The 19,563-nt window shown below is 36.1% G+C and overlaps 1 protein-coding gene across 1 annotated transcript in view; it reads left to right on the forward strand.

The window, feature by feature from the left end:
* Window positions 1-19,305, forward strand: part of RERG (RAS like estrogen regulated growth inhibitor) — a 100,131-nt gene extending 80,826 nt beyond the window's left edge. Inside the window, exons 3-5 of the mRNA XM_054591398.1 lie at window positions 8,445-8,501; window positions 16,896-16,969; window positions 18,514-19,305. Coding sequence (XP_054447373.1) covers window positions 8,445-8,501; window positions 16,896-16,969; window positions 18,514-18,921 — 539 coding nt within the window. The 3' untranslated portion in view covers window positions 18,922-19,305. The remainder of the gene's footprint in view (window positions 1-8,444; window positions 8,502-16,895; window positions 16,970-18,513) is intronic.
* The last annotated feature ends 258 nt before the right edge of the window (window positions 19,306-19,563 follow it).

Genomic DNA, 19,563 nt, shown 5'->3' on the forward strand with positions numbered 1-19,563 from the left:
GTGTCACTCTGGCAGTGATCACTTCCTGCAGCTTCAGGCTACAATGTCAGCTGCCTGTGGGAGTGTCAAGAAGTGCCTGGGACATGGCAGATATTCAATACATATATATTGAATGTATGAAAGGAAGGATATAATATGGATGGATGGATGGATGGATGGATGGAATTTCTTTACCTGGATATTTTCATTAATATCTCATTTTCAACAGGTTTGAGTCCAACCTTACTTCACTTGAACTCATTTCCTTATTATATTCTAACTCAGAGAATAATGATACACCCAGGCTTTTTTCCCATTTGGATTAATCTGTCTTCATAACTCTCTATATCTAGTCGATGAACAATTTTTATAGGTAACTAAGATCAAATTGAGTCATCCCCCTACCCAGAGCTCTTGTGTCCATATAATTCAGAGTAAAGTCCGATCTCCTCAATGTGATGGATAAGCTCCTTCACAATGTACTCCCCATCTAGCTCCACCTGACATCACTCAACCTGCCCTAAACAGCATATGATTCCTAACTGATCCAGGCTCTCCCATGTCTAGGCTTGGAACATGATGCTCTTTGCTTGGAATGCTCTTCCTAAAATAGTAAGCTTTTATTCACCCAAGACTCAGCCCACAGTTGAAGCTCTAATATGAAGTCACTTCTAATATCTTGCATAGGAGATTCACTGTCTTGCTTTTTTCTGGTGCCTAACACAACGTTGAATAAATATTTATTGGTTAAATAAATGTGTGTGAAACCCATATATGTGGTCATAGGATTGACACTTTATACATATTACTCTGATTTTTATCTGTTACATTTTCTCTTCCAGAAAACATGTATTGGTTTGATTCCTGTCCTCCCCTCCCCACTCCCCTGCCACAAGACATTAAAGTCAGTTAGACTCACCTCAGTCTGGTCTTCCTTCTTTCCTTTTTTTTTTTTTTTTTTTTTTTTTTTGAGCTAGACACCTTTACAGGACCTAAATAGGATAATATTCTAAATTATCCATGTTCTTTTTATTTTTTGCCCAGATGCAGACTCTCAGCTCCTCAAGAATAAGAACTGTATTTTATTTTCTTTGCTGTCTTCATTGCCTAAAATGGTTCCTGGCATCCTATTTTTTGTTGTTGAGAGAATAAACTTGTTAATGACTGAGGAAACGAGTAAAGAAACAGTTGCTCATCACATACTACTCTATGTCTATATCATTATATTCTTATTTTCCTACTTTGCTGCATCCTTAAAGGCCTCTTCAAGAGAAAAACAAAAATCTTATTTATATGAGTTTCCTTCCTGCTCCTTGAAATTTGTACTCTCTTTCTGTGTTGCCATGGTTTCTGATCATGGATATTCCCACTACTAAAGATGAAGAAATCCAGTCATGAACAAAAATGCACTTTTCGAAGCATGCCTTTCCATAAGGTTAGTGTTCATATGGAAAATCATTTCAACCAGTCCGAATTCAATCCTATTCATAGAAATATTAAAATATAGTGATAAGTATTGCAAAAAAATATGAGTTTTAAAGTAAAAAAATAAAAAACAAGGTTCAATTTCAGTTTGTCACTTAACTGCTCTCTGTGAAATAGACAAATTGATTTACTTTTAAGTTCAGGTTTTTTAATGTATAAAATAGAAACATTAATTCCTATTTTTATGAATGTTTATGAGAAATAAATAAGCTTGTAGTCAGTATTCAATACACACTTCCTTTTTGATATTTAGCATTCCAGAAGTCCCATTCATGTTTTTATTTAAAACATAGCTAAAACTTACCTAATGATATTTTCTAAGCATATATATACTTTAACCCAACAGTTAATATGATTAATAAATTGTTATTTAGTTCCACAAAATAAATTTAATCAAATATAAGCTATCTCCAAAAATCCAGAGTAAAACTCTCTTTATACAGGGTGGGGCAAAAGTAGGTTTACAGTTGTTAATACAGAGAGCTTATTCTTGTATTATTATTTGTTAATTATTGTATTATTTTCCATACAAATGGCTCTAAACCTACTTCTGTCCCACCCTGTATTTCTAAGTTTGCTTATTTGTACTTCCCTTAAGCTTTTTGACCATTCAAGTGTTAAAGTTAAACTTAGGTCAAAGTATGAAGTCAAAGATAGTGGTTCCCCTCTGGCCTAAGAAAAGAGGCATGGCGGGTCCTGCCCTTCCGTCGATCAAGTTTGCAATGTGGGTAGACCAATCAGGTTGTCAGTAGACATCTCAACTAGGCAGTGAACCTGAAAAGTAGTGATATGTATTCAATGGAAGTTCTATTTTAAAGAATTTTGTTTTTCAAATAATAAAAACCTGCTACAGTACAGGCCTGAATACAATAGTAATATGGGAATCAAATAACTTACACAAATTTTAATTTTTTCCTCATTCATTTCTCAAATATTTATTGAGCCCTTATTAAATATAATGGACAAGACTTAAACTCCAACCTCAGATCATTCACAATTTGTAAGACATATGAGGATATATTGAGTTGGCCAAAAAAATGTGTTCTTTTTTTTTTCCCCATAAGATGGCTCTAGCAGTGCTTAGTTGTCTTTATTTGAAACAATTTTGTTAGATTGCATTGTGACAGCTGTCATGTAAGTGCACATTTAAAAAAACATCAAAATTGGTAAATTTTTGTGTAGCCATTTTAATATTGAAGAGAGAAGAAAATTTGCAACATTTTTGGCATATTATACTTTATTACTTCAAGAAAGGTAAAAACATAACTGAAATACAAAAAATAGACTTGTGTGGTGTCTGGAGAAAATGCTGTGACTGATCAAATGCGTCAAAAGTGGTTTGCAAAGTTTCATGCTGATTTCTCACTGGATAATGCTCTATGGTCAGTAGACAAGTTGAAGTTGACAGTGATCAAATCGAGACATTAATTGAGAGCAATCAGAGTTACACCATGTGGGAGATAGCTGACATACTCAAAATGTCCAAATCAATAAAGTTATCGGTGTACATTAAAAATGTGGTTTTTATTTTATAACAAAAACGAACTTTTTGGCCAATCCAATAAATACATACGCTGTTAATCAGGTTATGCATGAATTGTATAAGTGAAAAATATTGAAATAACAAGATTTTTTAGAACATGAGTTTAAAAAGTAACATTTGGAAGTCATTCTGAATTTCTCTTAAGTATATCTCAAGTTTTTTTTAGAGTGTAAGAATACTGTGTGTGTTTGTTTTTATTTACCTTGAAAAGTTCATGTCTTTCTAAAAGATTTATTCTACAGATCATATCAAATCAAGTTTTATTTTTAAATATTATTTTGATCATTAAAGTTGGTACTTCTGATGTCTGCCTTTTTTTGATAATGACATCAGGAATTATTTTAAATAATTGGCCCTGATTTGTTACCCTTTAGAAATTTAAGGTAGAAACTTTGCTTTTTAGCTCTTGCTTATAAATAGAATATTATCTTATTGAATTATGACATTGATGTCACTTGAAATAATATTTCAATGAATTAAATTCTACTTAGTGAATTTTTCATTTTTTAGAAACTGGCTTTTATTGATAATAATGAAATTCATTGCCAGTAATACCAAAAATAAACCACATATGAGGAATAATTATCCAAGTAGGTTATAAATTAGGCAAAATGAGGAAAATGTTCTTCTCTAGATTAACCATTAGATATGTTTGTCTTCTTTGGTGAAAAGATATGGGTTTTCAAGGCAATGGAAAGAAAATCAGAGATTTCAGAATGCAGAGACTTAACTCTAACCAATCAAACATGTTAAACCTTAAAACTTCTGGAGAAAAAAAGACCTTATATTAGACCCTTAGAGGAAGTGAAGGTTATCAATACCATCACTTTATTTTTAAAGAAAATCTTGCTCAGAATAGCAGGGATGGAGAGGATGGGGTATTAAAAAGAAAATTAGATCAAGTTTACAGTAACTATTTTAATAAACTATAGAAGCATAATTTGTATATGAATAATTAAACAGCCAAGACATTTCAGATTATAAAGTCTTGCAACCTTTTTAGAAAAAGTTATAGAATAATGACATGATTTTGCTGTGAGTTCTCTTGTGTCAGTCTTTCTGCTGATTCTCTCAATGCCTGGTTATTACTTAATGGTTAAGGAAAGTAAGCTGTGACTTGGATTTATATTATATACCTTTTTCTTCTATTTAGCAAGTATTTTATTAGTCTACTGTGTGCTAGTCAGATACTCTTCTAGACACTAGAAAACAGTGATGAATAAAACAAATTTCAGGCCCCCATGGAATATACATTCTAAAGAAGGAATCAAGTAAAATAATAATAATAAATAAGGATTCCGGTTGTTTTCAGTGTTATTAGCCTGGTGGTGGTGGTAGGAGCAGTAGTGTGCCTATGGAATGCCTGACTGGGAGAGCGGCAGGAAATGACCTCATCTCCTGCTCCACGGGCTGTTGCTCATTCTGCTTTAGCCGCACTGGCCTGCTCACTGTTCCCTGAGCCGTGTCTATCACACAGCCCTGCCTTAAGGCTTTTGCACTGGCTGTTTCTTCTTCCTGGAAGACTATTTCCCCAGATATCTTCCTTCATCTCTTTTGTGTATCATCTTTCTGATGGGTAGTGAGGACTACCCTGGTTACCCCGTCTGGAATAACATCTCACATCTTCAACCCCCATTGCTGAATTCCCCTTACCCTGCTCTATATTTTTATCCCATAGCACATATCACCTCCAATCTATTGTACTATATAACTTAACCATTTTTACTTGGATGTCTCCTCCTAGTAGAATATAAACTACTACTCTGTAAAGTCAGGGACCTTAATCCGCATTGTTTGCTAGGTTAGTCCAAACACCTAGAACAGAACAGAGTAGGTACTCAATGCATATTTATCCAATGAGATGAGATCAGAGAGAATTGGGATCAAAGATGTGACATGCGATGAGTTTTTGTAGTCAATGGGTCGCTGTGTGGAGAGTAGTTTAAGGGGGTTCTGGGGTGCAGTAGGGACACCACTGAGGGAGCAAGTGCATTATGGTTAACAGGGGAAAGCGTGATGAGAGCGGTAGTGGTGGCGGGGGAGAGGCGGTAGGACCTGTCGCATATGCACATGGTATGCCATGATAAAGTTACAAGAAAATCGGGGGCTAGGTAATATGGCGACCCATTGTAATTACATCAGTAAATGGTGAAATGTCGCCCCCGCACCTCAGTCACGATTTAAGTAATAATAGAGTCTTTAACAGATATCATACCCACAGACGTAAAATTATTTGCAATCCTTAGACTAATAATTTAAAATAAAATATTACTGAAAAACTAAAAATAGAAAACATGTTTGTCTTTTCCATGAAAAATCTGTGAGAGAGATGAAAACACACTTTCAAAGAAAAAGCATATGACACATCACTTTTTCAAAGTGGTCTTTATGCTTTTTAATACAGTTGAAAGAGATTGGGTTTCTAAACAAATGTATGATTCTATTGTTAAAGCAACCGTCAAATAATGATGTGGCTCTCTTTACAAAGGACGTAAAAAATGTTTATATTGATTTCGGTATTAAGCACAGCAACACTGCCCTGCTGGAAGGGGGCTATCTAAGCTGAGCCAATAACAAAGAAGTCAGCAGGAACCACTTATCAACAACAAATGTCCTACCTCAGAGATATAGCAGAATCATATTTCTATCAACAGTTCTATCAACAGAACAAGTTCCTTAGAATGGAACTGCAGAACTAATTCAATTTACTCCAATATTAGACAAAATGCTAACAAGCTTCTCAGTATGGCTCATCAGTCTTTGGAATAGGAAAAGTAACAAAGTAGATGAAGAGATAGGTTAGTAGAGATAATCTCAGTGACCGTGGCATAAAAAGAGAAAGCCACAGTATTTGAGGGAAGCAAAATTACATTTATATGTATAATAAATTGAAAAACTAAAATTACTCAAAGCCCTAGCACTCTAGAGTTGTTTTGCCTCAAGCACTCTATAGGTTTTGAAAGTATTGCCACATAACGGTACAGGGCACTAATCAAGGCTCTTAACTAAGATCCAGACTTTTATAAAAAGATTCATTATGTTCAGTATTCTCAGTCATGAAAACAATGGAGTGTCTAATACATTTCAGAAACATTCCTTTAAGAAATGATTAAAGTTTTAATAGTCTTGAGACTGGAATACTTCCAACATTAGTTACATAGAAAATTTTGTTGATTTTAATAGTGCATTTCTAGAAGAAGCCAGATAAATGCATTTTTCTGGGTTGTAACCTTTAGAGTTTAAACTACACTTCCTCACAAAAAATGAAACTCTTTGAATACTGCACAGGCAGTTACGTGTACTGATGTTGCTGATTTAAAAAGAGAAGAAGAACCCTTGTGGAGATGCCAGGGAGCACACCTGGGGCTTCACAGGCAAAACGAGTGCTCTACCACGGAGCTACATAAAACATATATACACAACACGTAGACCCAAACAACAGTGTGGTGTTAGCCAGAGGGAAAGGGGTGACGGCTAGTGGAGGTGGACAAAGCAGGGGACATGGGGACAGAGAGACGGGTGCATGATACGGTGTGTCCCTGATGTTTTACTGAGGTGTGCACTTGAAACCTGTATGGTTTTGAAAACCAATGCCACCCCAACAAATTCAATTTAAGAAAAAGATCAGCAATAGGACTAGTTAATCAGTCTTTATTTTATTTTATTTTTTACTTGCATGTTTCCTTAAAGAACATTTTGGAAAACGATGTGAACTTTTGCATGTTTTTTACCTTATATCTAATTTTTTTCCTTGTGAATTTAACTACAAAGAGTGTAAAAATTCTGACATCTCATAAATACTGACATTTTAAAAGAAGGTTATTTTACTTGTTTAAATGTATCCAATAGATTCTAAATGAGATCTCTACTTGATATTCAAATATCCTTTAAAAAACATAAAAACTTCAACAGTTGGAAAATATTAAAAAATAAAAACAAAAATATTTATCTGGTGCTTACTACTTCTTAATGCAAGAAAAAACAAAAACAAAACAAAACACTCAGTCTCAAGAGGGTGAGCAGTCAGAGACTCTGAAAATTGCAGATAAAACCGTGCTGCTCACTGTGGGAAGCATTGTAGGCTCAGTGGCCTGCTACTTTAGGCCCTGCAAAAATATTGGCTCGAATCCAGCCTTACGCTCTGTAATTAGAAATAACATTGCTGTTCTTAGTCTCCAGCCAAGCCACCGTATGCCTGTGGTCTGTTTTATGAGATTCTCATTGTGAGTTGCACTGTGATCGCTCATTTAAGACACTATGGTAGTTCATATAGACCTCTGTTGATTCTCACACAGGCACTAGATAAAGACTGACAGTAACTTTCAGCTAACTAGTCTCATTTCTTTAAGGAGCACCTTTAGACTACTGCATACAGGGCATTTCCATAAAAATACCCAAATAATAAGTATCTTTTAAAGTATAAAATATGACAGACATTGATTCTTTAGTCAGGGTTGGGGGGATTCCAGGAAGGCCATTTAGGGTCTTCAGCGGGCTCATGAGCCCACTGAAGTTATATGTCAAACTGCATGTGTACCCATTTCTCCAGACAAAGAATCCAATGCTTTCATTGCATTTTTTAAATATCTATGACCTTCTCCTCCAAAACAATTTCTTAAAGACATCACTGTTTTCAACGACAATACAAATATTAAAAAAATGTTCAGCATGTTTCCCATCCACTTTCAAGGACAATAGAGTCCACACATCTCAGCACTTCTCTTTCTTTGACTCATCTTCTAGTTAAATATTATCCAGATGGCCTAGGCCTTAAATTCAGTTTAGCACAAAGGATAAATTACAGGCTTTGGAAACAGACTTTGTGGATGAAAATCCGGACTCAGCCACTAACTAGTTAGGTGACCAAGTAAATTAATTAATCTCTCAGAGCCTCAGTTTCCTTGCCTGAAAAATTGGACCAATCCTAGTACCTGCCTCCTAGGGAAGAAGTGAAGGTTGAAGAGACCATGCAGGTGAAGTGCTTAGCCCAGCTCCAGATCTTGACCCTGACTTTCTTTACAGGAAAATTATATCACATTTTAAACTTTCCTCTATTAATCATTATCAATATTCAAATCTTAGGCACCTGTATTGTGCCGCTTTATGTCTGAATTCATTGTTTGGCTATAATTTCTACATGTGGACATTTTCACATTGCCATGTTTTTTGTTTGTTTTTACCCCTGTGACTAAAGGAACAAATCTAAGCTATTGATTAACGCACAGTAAACCCAGTAAAATATTACATCAGTTTTTTTAAGCTATAGTATAAAATAGAAAAATATTTTTGAATAAACATAAATAAGCGCCCTGAGTTTGTATTCCAAGGAAATATAAAATGCATATAATTGGATGGGCTATTTCTCCTTCCTTACAAGGATAAAAACCTGTAAGAAAGTTAACAAATTTGTTTGAAATGTTGTTCTTTTTTTCCACAGCTCTTGTAGTGAGATTTCTGACCAAACGGTTCATCTGGGAATATGATCCCACTCTCGGTAGGTCAAATTTTCTTTCCTCCTACTCTCCAAAGTTTGTAACTCAAAAGAGACAGTGACATTCTCTGTTGCAACATTTTTAAGCACCTTGCAAATGTCTTGGAAGCACTTTATTGAATCACACAAAGACTTCCCCTAAGAAGCTAGATGTGTTGAATGGGTTTTACTGCATGGATGACGAAATCAGGTCAAACCAGAGACAAGAAGGAAGTAGGTAGAAATGATGCTTTTTCACTAAGGAATGCGGCAACATTGCAATGGTAGACAGATGATGCAGTGGACATGGCTGGTTTGATGTGGGATGAAATGGTATGCTGAGGAGAGTATAACAGTAAAATAAAAATTGTGAATCCTGATTTGGAGAAAACATATAAATAAATTGCGTTCCTTTCTCTCTTATCTCCAAGGAATCTGTCTTAAGCCTATGTAAAAAGTACAAAAGAAGAAGCAAACAAATGGTATACGTATTTTGAAAATTGCAATAATGTTGATATGTGAAGTATTTATCACATGTATTTTTCAGAGTCCAAACAAAGTATTTATTAGAAATATATTTAGTTGTCTCCAAAATAATGCAAAAAAAAATCCATGGGCTCTAAGTTAAGCTTCAGATTTTACTTTGAATGAAGACTTTGAGCTTTTGTTTGCTATGCTTCAGGACCACAGTTGGTATCCTAAAGGGCAACAGCTCTGAAATGCAGAAGAGGAGGGAGGGATATACATTGTTTCACTCTCAGGCACCGTGTCCCAGGACAAGCTGGCCTGACTCAGGATGCCGAAATGGGCAGAGATGGTTCCTGGGCGGCTTTGTTTGGGGGCTGTTTTGTTTTTGTTTTTTGGTTGTTACATATGGTCGGTTGAAAAGGGAAGTTTTCCCCCTTTTGCCTTCCTCCATTGCTTTAGTCATTCATTCAACAAATGTTTGTTGAATCCCATATGTGTCAGATTATTCTAGCTGCTGAGGATAAATGAATGGACAGAGAAAGCCTCTGGGTTTGTTTGTTTGTTTGTTTGTTTCAGCTATTATCTAGTAAAGAAAGAAGAGTTAGTAAACAAATAAATGTATATCAATAGTGATAAGTACTATGAAGGAAAATCGAACAGTTAAGGGGACAGAATGATTTTATGTTTATTTAACTTTAACATTTTAATCTATATGGAACATATTTTAGTGAGAAGTACAAGGTGAAGACCTAACATTTTTTCCAAATAGTTGACCAATTATTCTCCTATTATTTACTACATAGTCCCCACCTTTCCCAGCTGCTCCCAATGCTGCCTTTTATACAGTCAGCCCTCCTTGGTATTCACGAGGGGTTGGTTCTCCTCTGTAAAATAATGGAGTATTTGCATATAACCTACACACATCCTCCCACATAGACTTTATCTCTAGATTACTTATAATACTAATACAATGTAAGTGGTTGTTACACGATATTTTATAGGAAATAATGACAAGAAAAAAAGCTGTATGTGTTCAGTACAGAAGCAACCTTCGTAGGCCTAACTACATAGTACATGTCAGCAACACAAAACTTTTTTCCCAAGTATTTTTGATTTGTAGTTGGTTGAATCCATGGGTGTAGAACCTGCAGATACAGGTATATTCAATCATTTACATCAGGATGCAGTTCTAGATCTGTTTGTCATATCCCACACCAGTAGCAGGCCCTTGATAATTGTGTGCTCTTTAGAACACATTGATACCCAGTAGAGAAAGTCTTCCTTCTTTACATTTTTACAAAATAAGCTTGGCTACAATCACCAGCTTATTCTTCCAGGTCAATTTTTAAAACTATATCATAACATGATATAATTTTGATTGAAATCACATTAAAACTATAAATTACTTTGAGAAAATTCACATTTTTATGATATTCAATCTTTTAAGAGGTTACACCTCTCTGTTTTTGCTTTTAAGTAAATTGTTTTTCCACATCAATTGTTTTTAACTGGTTTTTAATATAGCCAGAATCTAATTGTAAGATGATGTATTTGGATCTAAAAATGTATTAGATTTTTAAAAAATCAATCATTATCTATTGCTTGTTCCACCAAAGTAAATATTTAGTCTTCTCTTATACTTCTATTACCTAGATACTTTTTTTACAAAGTTCCTGAGACTCCTAATGATTTATGGGAGTTCAGTAAAAAAAAACCAAACTAATTTTATTTAGTTATACCTGTACATCTCAACAGAAGATGAAACTTATAAAAATGATCTCATAAAAATTTGTAACTCTTTCTGAGTATGTTCCAGAACTAACATTACTATTTTTAACATCTTGGGTGAAGCATTTTTCCTTTTGTTTTTGCTTTATTCATTTTGAAAAACAACTGCTATTAATAGGATTCTGCCTGCGTCAGTTATCTGTAACGCAGGCTTCCTTCACTAAGCATAATGAAACTTTATTGAGTGACCTTGTACTGTACTGCTCTAAAAGGACTGCAGCTGCTAAGCAACAAGAGCGTTGATCAGACTTCAGGAATATCAAATCTATGACTCACTCCCAGGTGAGGGTTTCATTTACTCATGCTGGAAAGTGGATTTGTGTGCGCACATGTATGAGTCACTGATGTTCTAACCTAGAGGAGTTCCCAGCCCATTGGATCCAAGAGCAGTCAGCATTTCCTGGGCTAAACTTCATACCATTATAGAGTTTCAAACCCACCACGGAAAGAGAAGGTTACATTAAAAAGCAAAGATGGGTACTTAAATGATCAGGGGAATCACTTTAAAAATTATGTAATTGTCTAACCACTATGCTGTATACCTAAAACTAATATAGAGTAATATGGAATGTCAACTTTAATTGAAAAATAAAATTTTCAAAGAGCAAGGTGAAATATTTGCAAAAAAAATAGTTTTGAATTCTGAATTCAGTGCCATCCTTAGAAATATGGGGCAGCCTTTTCCAGCCTATAACACACTTATTTAATGCTCCATGAAAAACTGAAAACCATAAACACCATTCAACATATTAACAAAAACTGGACTATTTACTGCTCTGAAATAATTCTATAAAGGAAATGTTTTCTACTATAGTAGCAAGTGATTTCCAAACTTTTAGGTTTCAAGAACCAATGATTTTGTTTTTGTTTTTGCTTTTGTTCTGGTGCTTGTCTGTGTGTTTTTAATGGAGAGGGAAAGCATAGGAACTACAATTAGGAATGTAAGCAAAGGGCAGAGGGTAAGGAAGAACTAAACTTACTTCCCATATAGGCATTTGCATTTCATAAAAGAAGGAAATATTTTTAGCATCAGGAGCTCTGAAGAATATAATAATCTAAGAAAAATGTTCAATTACTTATTTGCATTGAACATTTATATTTTCCTTGAATTCCCTCTTTCACTCTGGCTCAGTGAAATCTTTGTCAGAGGTCAGACCTGGCCTACATGCATAGCATTTGAAAATCACCACTGTAGCCTACAAGATTTTGGACTTAGATCATCTAAGCAGGAAAACCTCTCGATGGTGGAAGCAACAATGTTCTGGTTGCAAAACAATAGGATCCATGTTCTGCTTAGGTCCCAAAAGAGAAGTGAATCTCTCTGAGAGTCATATTACATTCTGAAAATGCTGAACATGGCAGAGAATACAGACAAAAGCTTGGACAATGTGCCATTGTTTGTATGTGTGTGTTGGGGGCATTTAGAGGGAAAGATTGCATTTCAGCACCGACCGCTACTTCTGCCCCACAGAGGCGTCCTGCTCTTTACGCGAACGGATCATGGTGTCTGTCTGCTTAGTAAAGACTCAAATGAGAATAAGGGTAGAAGCTGGGAGACATACTGGACCCCATGGTGACTTTTATTCTGTGACTGGTTCTCCCTGACTGCATTCCATACAGTTCGCTTTGCTTGGAAAGGCTCATATACAAAGAGAGGGACAAGCCCAGAACAAATCTCTGGACTGAATACTAACACTGAAGTACTTAACCAATGCAAAGAACTATTGGATAGTTCTTTAATATTGGCACTTTTAATTTTGGCACTTTTAATTTTGGCACAGAGAGGAACTTTGAGATCAGCATTTGGCATAAGAAAACAAGTCTAACCAAGAAAATTTATCCACAATTATGTGGCTAGTTTGTGGTTAGACCAGCAATAGAACTCAAGTCAGTACAATTTCCACTCTAGCACAAATCAACATTACTAGCTGTTGCTGTTACTGTATTTGCCAATTGTCCATATTAATATGTTAAAATTTACCAAAAAAGATAAATTCTTGAAAAGATTAACCATATACAACATCCCTTTGAGCATCAATTTCTCTTAGAGTATACAAAATATACTTCTACTTATAAAAATGTTATTGAATATAGGTTTTAAATGATGTGTATCTCTCATATACCATGCGATCCAGACATAATTTTAATATGCTTAATTCCATATTCAAACTAATGTTTTTCTTATACTATGTAACATTTTGGCTCCTTCAGAAATACCTCTTAAACAATCATCCTCCTGCCCTTCATAATACTCCAGGTGACTGTATTCTGTTAGTATGAGCACAATGAAAATTTCTGCTCTCCAAGCACACAGACATTTTCTTTAACGTTCTAAAATGAATAGTAGAGGTTAGTTCCCCAAAGTGCCGAATACATTTTTTAGAACTATCTTTAGCTAGCACAAAGATGTACAACTTTTGGCCTCTCTGGGCAACACTTCACTGTTTTACATGTAGTCAGGGGGTTCCCTATGGAGGAGAGAAGAGACTTGAACAATGCTCAAAATGGCGTGAAACCGGTCCTCAGCTTAGATGAAAGACTGCTGGCACCCGCGGCGCCGTCGGTGGCAGACATTCCCTCATTTCCTGCATGTCATCGTGTTCGTTTCAGTTAACAAATGGCCCAAGAATCACACAGCTTCACACAATTTTCATTATATTCTATGTCCCCCTACTGCGGTCTTCTGTGGTTGAAATACATATCCTATTTATTGTGGAAGCAGCAGAGGAAAATGTCCCTATCTGTCAGACTTTTGGTGCAAAGAGATGGCATAGAGCCCAGAGCTGTTCTCCAGGCTCCAGAGCTGATGCCAGTCCTTTTAAAAGGGAAGGCAGCACAAAGGTCGCTACAGATGGCGGCGGAGGAAACCGAGAGGGCGTGGATTCTCGCCCGTGCGCAGCCCTCGGGGCCTCTCCTCCGCAGGCTGAAACTCTGAAGATGAAAAAGGAAATAAATAGATGAATCATTGCTGCAAATGGTATTTTAGAGCATTGACTCATACAGAAGAATAATCTCCCATTGAACTTAGGGCAGGGGCATGGAATGTTCTAGAATTGAGAATCAGGCATGCCATGTATGGATCACATATTCTAGGGGAATGACAACAATGTAAAAAACATTTCTTAAAATATATTGAACATGAGTTCACGTTTACATTTTATTTTTCAGGAAATACATCAGCAGCGTGCCTTGCCTGTGACAATTATCACTGCGCAGGGCTGATGGCAGGCTACGCCGCTCAGTTAAGCTCCTTTCTGCAACGAGTGTTTTGAGTAAATATATTTCCAGCAAAGTAACATAAAACTGTATTCGAAAACGAACTGTAAGACAGTCGATGATAGGAAGAAATGAATGTCAGAAACGTGAGATAAATGGGGAAAACACTTAAAGCACTGGCTGAACGGCTACCCTGGGGAGACAGAACTTGCAGGTTTATTTGGTTTGTTGATTGGTTAGTGATTTGGGTAGGTTAGATGCAAATAGTTGAGGTAATTAAATTAATACTTAAATTAATCATGCTGCTCTGGTCCTGACACTGTGTCATATGTATGTGAAGCCTTTATTTCACTTTATTTTTCTCATATCCCCTATTCTGACACCATTGCCCTCCTCTTTCCCGCCGGTATAAGCCCTAATATGTTTGAAATTTAGCAGAGTGCTTAAAAGCCTAAATTATTAAAACCAGTCTTCCTGAGTTCAAATCTCATCTCTACCACTTATCATTGTGTGACCTTCACCAAGTTATTTAATGCTGTTGTGCTTCCGTTTCCTCATTTAAAATGGATCTAATGGTAATACATATTTTATGAGATATTTGTAAGAATTAAATAAGGAAATATGAATAAAGCATTTAGAACAATTCTTGTTCAAATGGTAAGCAGTATGTGCTAACTTTTATTTTTGAAGGAAGTATTTTTTTGTGTATGCATACATTTTAAGTTTATATAAATTTTATCTCACTATAAGTTTACCTATAGAGGTAATTATGTTTTTCCATTTAGCCCTTTAATGTGTTAAATTGCATTGATAGATTTTAAACATTCTGCATTCCTAAAATAAACTATAATTGATCATGTTGTAGTTTTCTTATTACAACTGTTGCATTCGACTAATATTTTATTTAGAATTTTTGAATATATGTTTAAGAATGAAATGAGCCTACAATTTTCTTTTTTGTCTTAATACTCTTATAATACTTCTTATGAGAGTCAACATAATGTCCCATGAAAGGAATAGGGTAGCTGTCCTTTTTTTTATTTTCTAGAATGTGTTTAATGTTTACTAGGAATCTCTTATAAAGCCAACTGGCTGCAATCACTTTTTATGATTAGGAGAGATCTCCAATTAGTATTGAAATATATTTACTGACTCTGATCTAGTTAAGTGTTCTATTTCTTATTGCTACAATTTATGCATTTTTTTCCTCCTAGAATTTATCAGGTTTTGGCATTTGTTGGTATGGAATTCATAATACTATTTTATTTCATTTTATTTCATCAGAATATGTAGCTATTTCCTCTTTCTGTGCTAAATTTTGTGTGATCACATCCTCTCTCTTAACTTATCAGATAGCATTGCCAGAGTTTTACCTCTCTTCCTCTCTCTCTTATTTTTTTTTAAATTTTTTCAAACACAATTCTTTGGTTTTGCTAAAATGATCTTTTCCCCTCTGTTTTCTCTTTTTCTTCTGTTCTTAAATTTATTCTGCTTTCCTCTTCTCATTCGTTGAATACTCTGTCTTTTCCTGTCCTTTCTTTTTATCATCTCATCTTCGAGAATAAGACAAGTACATTGAAACCTGCTTCTGGTCTCTTCCCCCACCTCCTCACTGATGTATTGGTATTACCTAGAATTGTATTCTGAATGGGTTTTGATGCAGTTTTACTGCTTTGCTTCACTCTGCTGGGATCTTGAATTCAGTTTTGTTGGTGAGAAATCCAGTATCAATCTGAGTCATGCCATTTTGTAGGTGATGCATTTTTTAAATCTATTTCCTTTTAAATTTTCCCCTTTGTCATTAATATCCTTACATGATGCTGCAATGGGTGGAGATGCAGGACTTCTTTCCTTGTGTATCCTATTAGTCCTTTTGTTCTGCAATTTTTCAGTACCTCTCATTTTGGGAAACTCTCAGTTATTACAACCTCATACGTTTTCCTCCCTCTATGTACTTGATTCTCTCTTTGAGGCTCATTTTATAAGAGAAAATAACATGGCCATTTATTTTATCTATATCTCTTATATTTTGCTTTTACAATTTTCTTCTTATCATTTACTGATATCTTCTGGGAGAGTTCCTCATCCTGACCTTCATCAACTCAGTCAGGCATTTGTTGAGTTCATTTCAACTGTTCTAATTTTCTTATAGAGGAACACCAGCTGGCATTTATTTTAACCTCTGGTTTCCATTTCATGTCATGAGGGGCACATTCAGAGCCACCCCAAACTTCTGCACTTGCTCACTTCTTCCTGCAGTAGAGCTTGGAGCCACTCTCCAGCTGGTGCTGAGCTGCCATCATTTTCTACCTTGAAGTGGCAACATGAGCAAGAAAACTCTGCTCTGTTCCCTCTCCCTCTATGCTGCCCAGCCCTCCCCTGCTGTCCTCACCAGTTCCCAGACACCGGGGTCCCGCCACTTCCTACTGTCACAAGGGTTTCTCATAGCTTTACATGGTCTTTTTTTACATGGATAACTATAATCACCTTCTTCTAGTTACATTTCTAGAGTTGGGGTCTAGAAAGAAATTAGCAACTCCTGCTTATATGTCATCTTGTCAGGAACAGTAATTAACAGTGATTTCTAAAAACTGGATTTTTAGTATCAAAGTAAGATATATTTTGTAGGAATAATTTCTCATTTGAGGATGCGGAATCCTCATTTTAGGAGGAAGAGAGCCTCAGGAAGCTGGCCTCATAGGAGAAGAAAATGAGCAAAGAGATTTGCAGATGCTATACCCTGGGAGCCTGTTACCTGTCACTTCCCAGAGCTCTGAGAATACAAAGATGGCACATCCTTGCGCATCCATCCTTCCCTTCCTAGTGTGCACACTCCCTTATGCTGTACAGCAGACCTACTCCTGTGACTAATTTGTAATTTTAAGGATCAACTCAAACCATGATCTTATTTACCTTTTTATCTTCTTTTTTTGCTCATTCCCTCAGAATCAACCTACCGCCACCAGGCAACCATCGACGATGAAGTTGTCACCATGGAGATACTAGACACTGCTGGTCAGGTGATTAAGGAGTTTGGCTAAAATATTTTCTTGAACAAAAAAGAATGAGATGTGCATAATATGAACAAAAGACACTTTCCTACAATTAACTCATGATGTGTAAAGGCTTTTTTTCTTTAATTATCTAAGTATTTATACGTTAATATGTTTGCAAGAGCCTGTGGATGCACCCTCCTGTAAATTACCCAGTACTTCAAGGAGGTTTTGAAAATACCATAATATTCACATTGCCCACCTACATTTGGGGGGGTATTGTAAGATATTCGTTGATTTTAATGGTTAAAAGTGTTGTTGAAATGCTCCGATCAAGTTAAACAGGTATCTTTACTAAGGAAGTTCTCAGAACCTTTATTATGCTTATGTGTAAGGTGAATCCTTCTGGGATTTAGTATATATTATATTCCAAACTTATATGGCCTCAGAATCTTTTTTTAGAATATATTATTTTAGGAATCTCTCCTGTAATATTCTTTCTAGACCTCACCACATCCTATTGAAAATTTGAGCCATATCATTGAACAATGACAATTTATTTAAAAAGGAAAATAATATAAATTTCTTTGAAGTCAGTCAGTTCTGAGGTGACAAACAGGATCATAGGTAGGTTTAGTTCCCAAAGATAGGAATGACTGCTAGGAATGAAAATTAGGATGCTGATGGATTCCACGGTGCTTATCAGTGACCTACGGCCCCAAAAAGACTTGACTTAAAGTCTTTAATCCAAGAAATATTCTTGCAATTAATTATACACTTTTCCTTCTCACTATCACCTTTTTTCTATATACAATGTCCCCTTCTACCCAGAATGGTTCTAGAGAGAGGCAGCAGGGAAATACATGCCTGCAGAAATCAGTGGAGCCTGTGAGCAATGTGGTTCCAAATCACACAGGCACCTTCCTAGGAAGGAGTGGTCACTCCCTTTGAAAATCACTTCAGATGAGTTTCTGTCACTACTATGACTGCAGAATATTTGGGGGGTTTGAGATGGTGGGGGCGGGGGGGCAAATGCCCCTGGCTGTTTGACTCTCTATACAATTATTCAGTATTTTTGCCCCTGTAGCTAACTGTCCATAATCTGAAGAATGAAGAGATAAAATAAAAAACAAACAAAATCAAAACCATTTCACTATGCTGTGCCTCTAATTCTGGTCTCTGAGGGGTGAGGTAAGGTCTATTTGTTACCTGTTTGTTAATGCTTTAATTGTGATGAAGTCTCTGAGCCAATGTGCTCAACTAAGATGATGCTTTCTTTACAGTCCCCGTGATTAAAGATTTAATGATGTGGCATGCAAAATTAGAAGCAGAAAGTTAAGGTCTATGCATATAGAAAATTTTTAGCTCCCTGAAATACCTTGCTGTGAGTAAGTAATGCTTCTATTCCAAGCTGACTGAGAGGCAAAGCTTGTACAGGCAGAATATCAAGAAATTTTAATGACACTGGCTAGCAGGAATAGTAATTAAGGGATCACTATTAACATCAACAGCATCTGCACAGTGGGATTATTTCCAGGTTTCCTAACTGCTCTTTTTTTTCTTGCCATCAGGAAGACACCATTCAGAGGGAAGGACACATGCGGTGGGGGGAAGGCTTTGTGCTGGTCTATGACATTACTGACCGAGGAAGTTTTGAGGAAATGCTGCCACTTAAAAACATTCTGGATGAGATCAAAAAGCCCAAGAATGTGACTCTCATCTTGGTTGGAAACAAAGCTGACTTGGACCACTCCAGACAGGTCAGTACAGAAGAAGGGGAGAAGCTGGCCACAGAACTGGCCTGTGCTTTTTATGAGTGTTCTGCCTGTACTGGAGAAGGGAACATCACGGAGATATTCTACGAGCTGTGTCGAGAGGTACGTCGCCGGAGGATGGTCCAGGGCAAGACAAGGCGACGCAGCTCCACCACGCACGTCAAGCAAGCCATTAACAAGATGCTCACCAAAATCAGTAGTTAGGCGGTTCCATTCTTGCAAAGGCCCTGCTGAGGCGGGTTGGGTGATTGGAAACACTTTCTTGCCCTTTTCCCTTTTTTTCTCCCTCTCCCCCCTCCCACTAATAAAAGAAATACTCCATTCCTTGTTCTGACTCTGGGAAATGTCTGGGCTTCCCCTTGTTCCCAGCCTCTTGTATGTTGAGAAGTTACAGTGTTTTATGCAATACAGTGCTGACAATTACTCCCTTTGCTGCTTGAATAAAATGTGCTTTATTGCAGTTTGAACATGTAATCACCAGAGATTCTGAAATAGCTGGGTTCATATTAAGCTATTTTTAGGCATCTTCACTTTGCTTCAGTAGGTTGAATTCTTTTCAAAGGCACTTTCAAATTTCATTTTTCATCAAAGTCTACAAATGATCACCTTAAAAGTCTAACATAGTAGGAAAGACAGTAAAAATGCAGGAACAGTAGCTGAAATATTGGAGTGGGGAACAGATCTTTCTGAATTATGGTAAATTATCTAGTTTTTCTTTAACCCCTATTTTGTTCTTAAATGAAAACCATGTTCTCAAAAAGTTTTCCATTGTGTAATAAAGAGTTCCATTTCAATCTGAGTTGATTCTCTCAGTGATCTATTGATCATCACACCCTAATTCTTCTT

Source organism: Pteronotus mesoamericanus, unplaced genomic scaffold (assembly GCF_021234165.1).
Source record: "Pteronotus mesoamericanus isolate MK-2021 breed Mesoamerican mustached bat unplaced genomic scaffold, CSHL_Meso_final scaffold_21, whole genome shotgun sequence".
Taxonomy (NCBI): domain Eukaryota; kingdom Metazoa; phylum Chordata; class Mammalia; order Chiroptera; family Mormoopidae; genus Pteronotus; species Pteronotus mesoamericanus.